Source organism: Pseudopipra pipra, chromosome 5, assembly GCF_036250125.1.
Source record: "Pseudopipra pipra isolate bDixPip1 chromosome 5, bDixPip1.hap1, whole genome shotgun sequence".
Classification (NCBI taxonomy): domain Eukaryota; kingdom Metazoa; phylum Chordata; class Aves; order Passeriformes; family Pipridae; genus Pseudopipra; species Pseudopipra pipra.
In genome coordinates, this window is record NC_087553.1 from 39,007,005 (window position 1) to 39,019,393 (window position 12,389).

The following is a 12,389-nucleotide window of genomic DNA, read 5'->3' on the forward strand; positions in this document are numbered from 1 at the left end:
TATCGTTCTTCTGAGAAATGACAAGCAAGAGTCTAGTGGACTGACTCCTGAGATCCCTTGTTGGCACCATCATCCATCTGTCCATGAGCACTGAGCAGAAGGCATCGCATTTGCAGTGAGGTCACAGGGCATCAAAGGGAAAAGCATCAGAAGGCAGAAGGGAGACAGACCAAAGAAAACAGTAGTTTACTACAAGTCCTGAACACTTTGAGGCATCTGGTAGTCAATGTGGGTTAGTTACGTTATGTTTGCTCTGTTTTCTGCATGAGAACCACACGTGTAGCTTTGCAGAACCCTGGGCAGCAATTGCGATACAGAAGACCATGATAAAATCTGCTCGGAAAATAATCTGGCCTCTTTTTAATTTACATGTACACACATACACACACCGGAAAACTGTATTGCCTAATTGAGGAGCCACACAAGATTAATTAGGATGAATGGCAGTAAAATATCAGCTTGTTTGTTTGCTTTAATCTTCTAAAAAGACCAGAATAGGTTAGGTTTTGTTTAGGGTTTTACAGGTCCCAGAACTGTGAAATGTTCAACAGTGAAGCACTTACGCAAATGTGTGAAAGTAGATTTACCGACATCTCAACAAAAAACATTTTTCAGGAATCTGCAGGAAAGAAAGTCTCTTTCTGCAGTACCAAAGATGAAGCCATCTTCTGAAAACGAAACACAAGTCATCTTTCACCATGTTGTAGTGCTCCAGTCAACTGAAAATAAGGTTGCAAGATGGAATCACAGGGAACAAATGCTGCCTGCAACAACTTCTGAGGTGAGAGTGGCAGGGAGGCTGAAAGTGGAGCAGTCACTCTCTTGAACTTGCTGATGCTGGAAAGGGAAGTTTTCTGTTGGTACCAGTTTCTTAACAACAGAGGGAAAAAACTTTTTTCCCAGTTTGTGGTTTCATTCCTTTATGCTATGACCAGTAGAAAGTAGAAACTCAAGAATTTAAGGGAATCCAGAGAAATCTGCTGTAGCTCCTTAGTCACAGCAATAGTTTTGTGCAAATTCTGCCCAGACAGCCCTGGAGCCACCATGATCTTCTTAGCTCAAAGAGTTACTGCCAAGGACCACCACAGCATGGTAACAATCTGGGCAGATTCCTCCTGCTCCTCCAGATACGTGACTTATTTCAGAGCTAACACTAATATATCAAAAATAATCAAACTTAACAAGCAACTTAATACACTTTTCTGGGAGGCTGTTCCATTCAAACACACTGTTCCCATGAGCAGGAGATATGTGCAGTCAGGGCTGGCTCACAAACATTTCCAGTTTAAAAACTGAAACTCCTCATAGTCCAAATGATTTCTGTTCTCAATAGAACTGGGGTTAAAGGCAGAAAAATATCCTCCTGTCTTTTAAAGCAGCTTAGCACATTTACCAAATGCCTCTGGGAGAAGCATCCCTTTTTCACTAGAGTTTTATGTGACCAATTCAGCTGTAACAGTTCTGGCTACTTTACTATTGACAATTTGACAAGTGGACTCAAATGAGAAGTTTTTTGTGATTTCCTTTCACAAACCTGTATGGGGGAAACATTAAACAGAAATTGAAAACCAACTTCCATTAGCATTTTTCTTTTGTACCTATTTTCCCTGGGAATTTAACTTTAATTTTAGAGGAATGTTCCAATAGACTGCAGGAAAGATAACACCTGCTTCATTTCCCTTCCCTCCAGCCTTAAACATGCAGGATTTATACAGTTATTTTTCTTCTTTCCTGATACCACAGCCTTGCCTGTTTATAAAATGTAAGAGGTAGATAGATAATTGTACTATTTCACTAGTAAACAGGGAGGTGAACATGAAACTGAGCTCAGAATTGGAAACCCTGTCAGAGTGTTGGTGAATCACTGTATGAAATAAATTGTTCACTTTCTGTTCAGTCCATTAGCTACAAGGACGGAAAGAATTGCTCTTACAACGCATAATGCTGCAATTTCCTATATTCACTTAGCACTTCCCCTCTCCCTTCTGCAAATCAGAAGCATTACATTTGAGGTTTAATTTGCTCCCTCTACCCACGTTTTCATTCCTAACTCTGACAAACCAAGCTATTGCTCAGTGAAAATGCACCAGCTTTTACATAGCATTCATGCATACAGTGCTCTTCCTCCCCTTTGGAAATTAGGTAATGGCAGGAAAATAGAGGATATATAGAGGCCCCTATGCCTATCCATCAGCAAACAGATGATCTTTTGTTTCTCCTGAGCTTTTTGAGAGATGGTGTAACACAACTGAATTCACAAGACCCTCATGTCATGTGTGTGCCAGATTTTGTGCTGACACTGTAATGAGAAAATCCATACTTGCCTACAGGTACCACATAGTTGCCCATGCCCTTTCCTTGTAACTCTGGGGGAGTCACTGACATTTTTAATAGTCTCAAGAGTTAGGCTTGCTATTTAAAGTAATTCTTCCCTGAAATGGGGCAAGGAAGATTGTATTGACACCGAGACCCCTGACTGTCCTGGAGGGCTTCACTCCAGCAATGAGGCTGGGTTTAGCATCTCAGACAGACCTGTACACTACCACACTGTACTCAGTGCAGACCTGCACAAGGCTGCCCACCTCTGCACAGCAGAAGTTCTGCAGGAGGACTGCAGTGGGAAGGAAGCATGGAGGGATGGTGCTCATGGGCCTCTATTTTGCCTTTTTTTTTTTAAAGCAGAAGCCAGGTTTGAGAAGAAAAGATTTGAAAAAGGAGATCTATGAAATAAAATTCTTGGCACTTCTCAGCTTCTCTTTACTACTTTTCCTGCACATATGACAGCATGTGTTAACTGATCCCACTACACAGACACCCACAGACAAAGTCTGAGGAGTTGCTCCTCAAGTCACAGGAAGACAAACAGTGGCTATTTGAGACCACAGGAGCAGCTTGGGGTGGGAGCTCTTCTCTGGGACTCAGGTGGATTTGTAACTTCTGCCTGTCAATTAACATGGACCAAGAGTCTTCCCTTGGATGCAGGAACTGTGCTGACCAGCACTGGAAGGGAGCAATGAATGAGATCTCAGACAAGAGCAGACCATGTTGCCTCCCCATCTTCTGCACACTGCATTTTTATTCTGGAGTTAACATTTTCTTTTAAAAAATACCTGCAAATGAAATAAGGAACAGCCTTTGCATGCCTGACTTATTACTCTAGCTCTGCTCCAGCAGACATGGATCTATTTCAGAAAACAGTGGCTGAGTTGAGACCTGCAGGTAAAATCTAGCCTTTCTATTTCAAGCTACTTCTAATTGAACTGACTGGCGCTGGCACTAGAACGCCTCTTGGAACATGTGCTGGCTTTGCCGCAGTTGAGATTTTGACTCCCTGATTCCCATTTGATGAGAGACACTTGTTTTTTCATAACTCTACGGGCAAGTGATCTATCAGGGGTGATCATTAAAAGGGAACTCAGATTGATCCTCCTGACAAATTCTGCTAGAGTGGCAAAACCACTGTGTGTATAACCTTAAACTCATTTACCATTATCTGGCCTTATTCACATCTCTGAGGTTTGTAATTCACTGCAAGAAGGGATAGTGAGGGAGGGTAGCACTAGATGTACCCACCAATTGTCAAGCCCTGGGAAATGGCAGCATCACATAATCAGCATTACTCTCACATAAAGTATCAAGACTGGGTTTTACTGACAACTAGAAAAGCTTGAGGCAGAAAACGCTAAGAGCATCAACCATTACATAATTAACATCTCTTTACAACCATTATGAAAAAATAAAATAGTACCATATTCCAAAAGTTCTAAAAGGAAATAAAAGTGATTTTACTTCTGTCTTGTTGGTCTCAAATCACTCACTTTTTCTCCTGTGGGAGAGGAGGGCTGTTTGGCTCTAGAGTGCTTCATTGCTGCTCTGTTATAAGGATTGTATTCATGCTGGAACTCTCACAGAAGCCAGCGATGCAGGCATATTTGGGTTGTGTTTTAGGTCATGTGCCAGTTTAACACACTGAAATCCTGCTGTTTCACAAACCCAACTCCTTACCTCCAAAGGTGGAGTGTGGCAGTGGCAGCTTCTTCTCCATTATTTTCCTGGACATTTGAGATTTCTGACTATATTAAAAAAAATGTCCACCAGAATATCCACCACCCACTTGCATTTTAAAGTATGTGACTATGTAACCATTTCACACTTATTCCACCTGAATAGTCCACTCCGGGCCAAATTCCAAGAAGATGCCAACACTTATTTTTCGTGTTACCCTACCTCAGCTGTTGGCAAAGAAATATGAATTCTTACTCTAAGACACTGGAGGGCCTTTTTAAACTAAATGTAGTTCTTTTGAATAGACATCACTGAATCCTGATTGTTTTGTGTTTAGTTACCTTTTCTCTAGGACCAGATGCAAAATGAAATAAAAGAGGTTTCATAGAGCATTTCAACTGAGAACAATGTTTACTCTTCAAGCTCAGAGAAAATTGCCAATAAGGATGCCAAGGACACCTCTACAGCCTTCACTATGTCATTAGAGGGACTAATTTCTAATAAATATGTCCTAGTATAACCAGAACTTTTCTCCTCATGCCCTGTCCCAAACATACTTTGAAACCCGTAAGAGAAATCGGTCATTGTTGTCCAACTCTTCACTGAGAAGGTGAGAATTTGCCTGTGAAACATCTCCAGAGTTGGAGCGATCGATACCACAGAGCATAGTCATTATACAACAATAGCAGAATTACTCCCTTCACAAATTATTTGGAAATATGATCGTGGTTCCTACTGAGATAGAAGGGAAGCTGTCATATTTCTAAATAGCAACACACTGACAGATGAAACAAGAAGAGAAGTTTCCACGTTGGCAAAGCTGATTCCCTGAAAGGAAGAGCATTGCATCAATCCTTACCTGGCCCTTAACGTGACACCAGGCTGGACAGCAGGTGCAGTCCCCAAGTTCCCTGGGAACTTGGACCTAAACCAAAGTTCCCTTCTGGACTACACCAGTGGGTTTCTTTTCCTTGGAAATCAGGGGAGTTAGGGAGAACAGGCTGCTCTGCACCCAGATTCCACCAAGACACAAGGCTTATATCTGGCTGGAGCACTCAAGTTCATCAGCCTGGAAGACCTCCAGATTCTCTGCATTGTCCAAGGAAGCACAGTCTTCCTGACAGCCCAAATGCAGGCACAGATAGGATGAAATACACATTTCTGTTTTGTTTATGAAGTTGAACAGATTTAAACCTTGTTTGTAAAAACCACAAATGCTGATTGCATCTCAGTCTTCTGACTCTGGGCAGCTGTAACTAGCAGGTAAACCACATAGAGAGCTCTCTCAAATGGCTGATGAACTTAAAATAGAACACCATAGTCAGTCTTTAAGGCTACACTCTGACCATGCATTCTACTCATTCTCTAAGCAAAGATGGAAAGAACCACCCTTTAGGGCTGGTCAAAGACTGAAGGAGGAGGCAGAAGTGCAGGTGACATATAAATGCTCTACAGTGGTGGCTGTTGACCATTACTGCTCTTATGAGACATCTGAAGCCTTTTCCAGGTTGTTGCTCTAAGGGACTTCAAGATGTCATATTCCCTCTCCTCTGGTCTCAAGATGGGACTGACTGTGCCAGCATCTTTCCTGAGAGACAGCAGCCTAACCTTGTTCACTTAAAAAATTATGGAGGCTCTGCTGTCTCCCCAGGCAATCCATCCCTCACGTTTCACTGTTACATAACTTAATGTTCCTTTCCTGCAACTTAAGTCCATTAGTTCTTGAGGATGGAGAACAGCCTGTCCCTTCCTATGTGTTTGAAAAAGGTTATCGTGTCTCCACTCAGCCTCCTCTACTCCAAACTAAGCAATCACAGCTTCCCAGTTCATCACACAGAAGCCAGGCTGCTGCTGGCTGGTGATAGCTTTTCAGTAACTGCTGACTGGGCTGGATTTGCACCAGCAGCCTGTAGGGGAAAGCCTTCAGCAGCTTTAGCTCTCTGAGCCAGGCTGTCCGTTCAAAGACATGAAACTTGATGCAATACAGTGCATCAGTAAATACACATTACAGTACAGTAAATTTCTGGAATTTTCTCCATCACATTAGGATATCATAACAAGAAGAAAGGAAAAGACACCTTATCTCACGAAAGTGCATTTTAGGGCCAAACTTAAAACAGGATTCCCAACAGGTCTTGAAGAGTGGAGAGGGAAAATCCAATATATTGTGTTAATACCTTCCCCATTCCACCCCCTCTATCAAGCAAATTAAATGAAATGCATGAACCATGTCTCGGTTGGCAAATGAAACCTGTTATTTGTATTTGCTGCCATGTCTCAGAGTGTTGTTTTTCATTTTAGACTTTGCACGGTAGTAAAACACTGCAATGCTTTACATTCATTAAGCTTGGGCCCATTTAGTCTGTGCAGGCAAAGCAAGTGCATATATCTCAGACTCATAAAGCATCAGTTCAGAATCACACAGGAAATAAATGAGACTAAGCCAGAAGTCCAATTTCCAGAGTCCAGCTCACTAAAGCTAAACAAGCACCTTAGATAAATATGGCCTATTCTAAATGAAATGTTAGTGTAATTTTGATAACTGTCAATAATTCCCACATTATGCCTAAATGAGCTTGTCATCCAAGGAGATTGCTGTATGGCTGATCTTAATTTGCTAATAAAAACTGCAGAGAAGAATTTCAGCTAAACTGGAACTATTTGATTCATAAAAGTGCAACAATGCACATTTTAAAGCATTCCTTCCCAGTCCTGGCTCCTGACTGGCTGAAGCCCAAAACCAGTTTGCTCTGCAACCTGTAAGAAGGCCGCTTTGTTAAGTAAGAACAATGAGTGATTGTCTCTCTAAATCACTATTATTCCTTACCCCATTATAGTTAATTTATTTTTAATCATGTTGTATAATAGAAATAAAATCATTGGATTAAGCATATATCTAGCAGTGGGAGCCCATTATCCTTTGACAATGTTCTGTTTCATTGACATTATATCTTCACTGTAGACAGTTTCCTTGCCATCATTAGTCCTAAAATGACTATTGGATTTCAAGGGTTTCTCCCTAATCCATAATAAGATTTACTTGCTAACAGCACAAAACAAAACAAAGATATGCTTCTGTTATTTTACTGCTGTTGAATACTTACTTTAAGCTATTAAGAGAATTCAAGTACAAATTCAGATATTATAAGTATTTAAAGTTTTCCTGCATAATTCTGATTCAAGGGAAAGCCTCAGCAACTTTGAAGCTTTGGATCTTTGTGGCTCTATTTTACTTAAGCAAGCAACAACACTTTGTCAGTTCTTGAATCAAATAAGATCTACTATTTCTTGCACAAGGATTTTTTCAGACCAGTTAAAGCAAATCTCAGTACAGTTCATTTTCTCCAGAAATGGCTACAAGGGTTCATCAGATTTCACGTGAAGAAAGAGGCACAAACTTTCCTGCTAGGGTTGCCAGCAATTCCCCTGTGCTAAGTGCTAGCTAACAGTCAGCACTAACGTTGGGAAGTTAAAAACTCCTTTGGCGTGCTGATTCCCATGGGATAATTTAACAGTTATCCATTTGTACAAATGGCAGTCACAGTTAAATCTAAACCTAGATTTTTCCAAACCCTATTAACAGCAGCATTAGAATGCAGCAGGGACCATCCACAGAAAAGAGCCTTTTCTGTTATCTCATAGTTATCTTTGAGGAGGTGACAGATTTCCCTGTGAAAATTATCCTTATAGATTGCCTCTTATTTAAGGATATGCTGGCACTATCAAGTGGTGCTCTTTTTATGCTGAAATTGCTAGAAACACTTAAGAATCTTTGCATGACTCTTTCATCTGGGAGAGCAGCTTCAATAGATACCTATTTTCCATATATGTAGACAAGCTGTGACACTTTCACCCATATTGACATAATCCACGTAAGCCATGTGGTTTCCATTAAGAAGGGTCCATACAATATAGTCAATTCTCCATTATCTTGGCTAATAGGAGAATAGAATAACCCAGATAAAGGAAAGACATGCATAATTATTGCTTCCAGATAAGAGCTGGCTCAAATATTTCTGCACTGTGCTCCCCAGACAGAGCTTGTACATCTGTCAGAGCTTGACAACTTAGAGTTTATTAACTCAGGCGTTACCTGCATCCATCCAATATAAGCAAGGCAGTTTGGGTGTCTCCATGATTTAATCACTCCACAAGTATTCTACTAACTGAAAATAATTTTGGCTATAATTAAATAACAGCTTCCATATTCATCGTTTTATATGTTCTGATACTAATACGGCATAGACCCAGTCATGCATGGACAAGTCAAGGTTGAATGGGGAATAATGAGGAAAAGTAAATTATGCATGAATTGGGGAATGTACAAGGCACACAGTGATGTAGAAGGGCCTGTGGAATTATCGTATTCTCAGATAGCACTCGCAGAGGAAGCATGCTCAGGACTGTCACAGGTAGCAAGTGTGAATCAGAACTATCTTTCTACGTGAATTGTCAGAGGTTTCTTTTTTATTGTGTTGCAATTACTCAGCCACACTGAACTTCTGTCAGTTGAGAGTTCTCATAATGTGTAATCTCCGAGACCTTTTAGTACCAATACACAGCCTTCCTGATCTCAGCACTGGTACACAAATTGTATTGTTCAGTCACAAGAGACACTCAGTTCTGTTACAGATATATGGACAAAACAGTGTCTTTACCACTATAGAAAGAAATACAGATTCTCTTACAAAGAAAATGAAAGTGTCACAAATAATTTTTTCTGGATTCTTATGGAAAGAAAGGGATTATAAAGAAATAGACCTAATGAAATCAACATCATTTCTTAAACATTGAAGTGAATCATCTTACGGAAATGAAACCATTGCCAGTCAAATTTTTAATGGTATACTTGTACATGGTATTGTGTTGAGGAATTGATTATATTCTGCCACATTCTGTGTTGCATTTACAAATTAGCATTGCCTTGGTTTGTCTGCACATTACATCTAGACAGAGGTACACAACAATGCAAGACACAGGCCGAGCTGTAGAGGAAGAACTGATGGGTAAGAGAAGTTAGCCATCTCATGTGATCTAACTGGCTACAGAAAGAGCAACTGACAGCAAATCACAGTGCCAGACATATCAAATCCCTAAATATCTGTTCATTTTGCTTAAAGCATCACATACAGTGTTCAGATCGCTGCGGAGGTCCTGGACAACATTTTCTATACTCCTGGTATCCTTCAGAATCTCAATGCTTTGCGTATATGGATTGAAATACACAGAGAAGGGACGATTGATTGATTTGGCAAAGTCCCTGAAAGAAAAAAAGAAAATTAACATAACTTTTTTTGAACTGCTAAAGAAGAGAAAATTGAATTTTTGAATCAGGGGAAATAATTTACCTCATCTTTTCTTTGGCTTCTTCAAAACTTTCTGAAACAAAGTACGCCTCCTGGAAAGTAGTGATAAGGCATTCTTGCAAACAGGTTGTCTTTGGATCGAATGCTTTCACATTGGCCTTGTCAGAGAGAGCATGCTGCAAAATATACCACAGGACCTGTTAAACTGTGTTTTGATACTGCTGTGTGTCTACATACAACTGTTCATATATACAGCTTTTATATCGCTGTGCTGTATGTTTCCCACGAGCTGGTAGCCCCTCTTGTTTTACTACAATGTTTTTTTCAGTTTGACTAGTGAACATGGTGAATTTGCTACTTAAAAGAGCTCCTTCTATGGAAAATTTTTTTTCCCCTAATAATGAAATAATAAAAAGGAGATTAGAAATGCACCTGCCATGAAGATATACAGACGTAAATGTTCAGCTGGAAACAGGAAAGTCATCAAATAACCATTCTTGAAACATTATCTGTACAACTGCAAATACGTATGTCCCCAAAATGTCATTTAACTGGCAGAATTCATCATTGTCTTGATGGGTAAATTGAGTCTCAACAAACAGTTCATACAATCTGTGCTTTACATTTTCAGGACAGCATCATATACTATTTTCCTGACAGCAAAAGTGAAACTATATATCTGAAAACCCATTAAATAATGCCAGTGTATTGCATAGCGACGAAATGCATTGCCCTTCTGCCACATACACCTGAGCAATAATGCTCCATATAGTACTGCAAAAAAATAGCTAAACAGACACAGGTAAGTACAGGGCAGACACTGGGCAGAAGAGGCATCAAATGCTGCTACTCAGAATAGAGATTTCTGATTAGCCTTTCTCTTTAAATGACTTGCACAGGCCACTAGAAGGACACGAAGGTTTCAAAACTGGAAAGCAGGTACTGAGACATTTTCCAACACAATCTTTTCTAGCTCCCCGTTCGACTTGAATACTTGTGTTAGCTTTTGGACCTACCTTATCTTCCAGAGCATACATATTTTCATTCTCAGTGCTCTGTTATGGCAGTGCAAGGTAAGGAAGAAGAGCATATTTAGGTCACCTTTCAACCTTCTTTAGTCCCCTTATATCTATACACAGTGGAAGATGTGCATGAAAAGCATAAAGAAATGACAGTGAGGAAGCAGATCCCTGAGGTCCAAAGGTGTCTCTGATTTCTTTACTTTCTATCTGCATGGACATTCTTTATAGTAGAGTAAGGTATTAACCTTAAGGTATTCACCACAACTTTTATCCATGCTCTTGCTTATGCTCATTCCTAAATCCCTGTGAAAGGCACTGAAAATATCACATCAGCTCTCAACCTGCAGTCTCCAAATAACAGGACAGAAAACTGGAACGAGAGCCTCTTCCTCCCACCTCCTCTCTCTCCAAAAATAAATTCATGAAAAGTTAATGTATGGAATCATGAAATGTCAGAGAATTACCTTTCTTCAGTGCATGTATCTTTTCCTTCTCACAAAGTTTGCTGTTTCTAGCCAGCCATCAGTTGAACAGGTTTGAAAACAAATATTAAAAATGGTCTGTCAACCAGCATCCTCTTCTAAATGGACTGCAGATCAGGCTCACCTTATTAGGCTACTGCCTATATCCCTGTTGTCACTTTCTCTTTGCAGAGCCACCATACCAGTGAATGCCTGTTAATTTAGGCACTTACCTCCTTCTATCAAAATGAATTTGCTTTTCTTCACTGAAAATTATAATAGATTCCCTAGGAGGTTAACTATAGATTAAAAAAATCTCCTCTTAAGGTGTCTTTGTACTTCCAGGTGAGACTTGATGCCTCAAATGTCTAAAGCACAGTTTTAAAACTCTGACAGGACTGAGTGAAGCCCTATGCCTGGAATCAAGATTATGATACAGGCCATGATTTCTTAGGAACTGAATCAGTAGGTGACCACTTCTGGCTTATGGATTCTTTCCTATACTGTGAAAGCTTCAACAGAAAGGTTGACAGTGTTATCTTCTCTACTTACTAATGGCCTCTGCCAGGCCAAGCCTAGTCCTTGGGACTGAAGCCATCAGAGACGAGAAGGGATTCAGCCTGTGGCTCCTACATCATGAACAACTCCTCTAGTCACTGAGCCCTGATTTTATAAAAGGAGAGAGTTTAAAGAGGAGGGAAAGCTGATTAGTTATCACAGGGGATGTCCTCTGAGAAAGCCTTTCTAGCTATTCTCCTCAGATTAACCATATGAAATGACTCATACACTCTGGATTCCAGTCTAGTTTACACATGAGCAGAGCTGTTGCTTCACAAAGCAATTCTGCAGAGACTGGGATGTGAGGACACCAGAGAATGTGCAACCTGGAAACAGAGGGTAAAGAATTCAGACATGCCTTCAAAGTTAGGTGACAACTGATCAGTTATTCTTAAGACTGCAGTTTGGGAATGAAGTGTCTAAATTCTGATGAATTCCCACCTGAGTCACCTGTCTCCCTTCTAGGACATAGTCTTCAGCTCTTGGATCAATTAGGCATTGTCATGGCTACCAAAGCAATGTTTCCATCTTTGCAAGTCTGGATGGTGCTTTCAAATTCCACAATCTGGCATCTGTAACATCTGCTATTGAGTTGATACGCTGACACCAGCAATGCAAGACTTCAGCAACTGAACTGAGCCTGCAGACAAACCTTCAGAGGGATCAGAAACTGTTTAGTGTGAACTAGAAGGGTCAGGACACTGACTCAAAGCTGACTACAGCATTTTACAGAAACATTACAGTGTTCTAAAATTTTGGTCCTTGGCACTCTCAACATTATGAAGTACATAATCTCAACAAAAAAACTTGGTCTGGTGAGTCCAAAAGCTTTCAAGTTCATGCTATTCACTTATGGTTTGGTTGGACATTCAGTTCTTCAGTGAATTCAAATGAGAAAGTAGATTTCTCCAACAGAAACCTCTTTTGTTATCCCCCTCCAATGAGATGTCAGGGCTAATACAAGGAAAATAGGTTTTGGTAAAATAGAGCATCTTTCCATCTTGTGGATCTGTAATAACTGTCCCTAATGGCCCATT

The 12,389-nt window shown here is 40.3% G+C and overlaps 1 protein-coding gene across 1 annotated transcript in view; it reads right to left on the reverse strand.

The window, feature by feature from the left end:
- Nucleotides 1-8,454: 8,454 nt before the first annotated feature.
- TPH2 (tryptophan hydroxylase 2) overlaps nt 8,455-12,389 on the reverse strand; it is a 54,167-nt gene continuing 50,232 nt past the window's right edge. Inside the window, exons 10-11 of the mRNA XM_064655638.1 lie at nt 9,354-9,487; nt 8,455-9,265 (exon numbers count right to left, since the gene is read on the reverse strand). Of these exons, the coding sequence (XP_064511708.1) occupies nt 9,091-9,265; nt 9,354-9,487 (309 nt within the window). The 3' untranslated portion in view covers nt 8,455-9,090. The remainder of the gene's footprint in view (nt 9,266-9,353; nt 9,488-12,389) is intronic.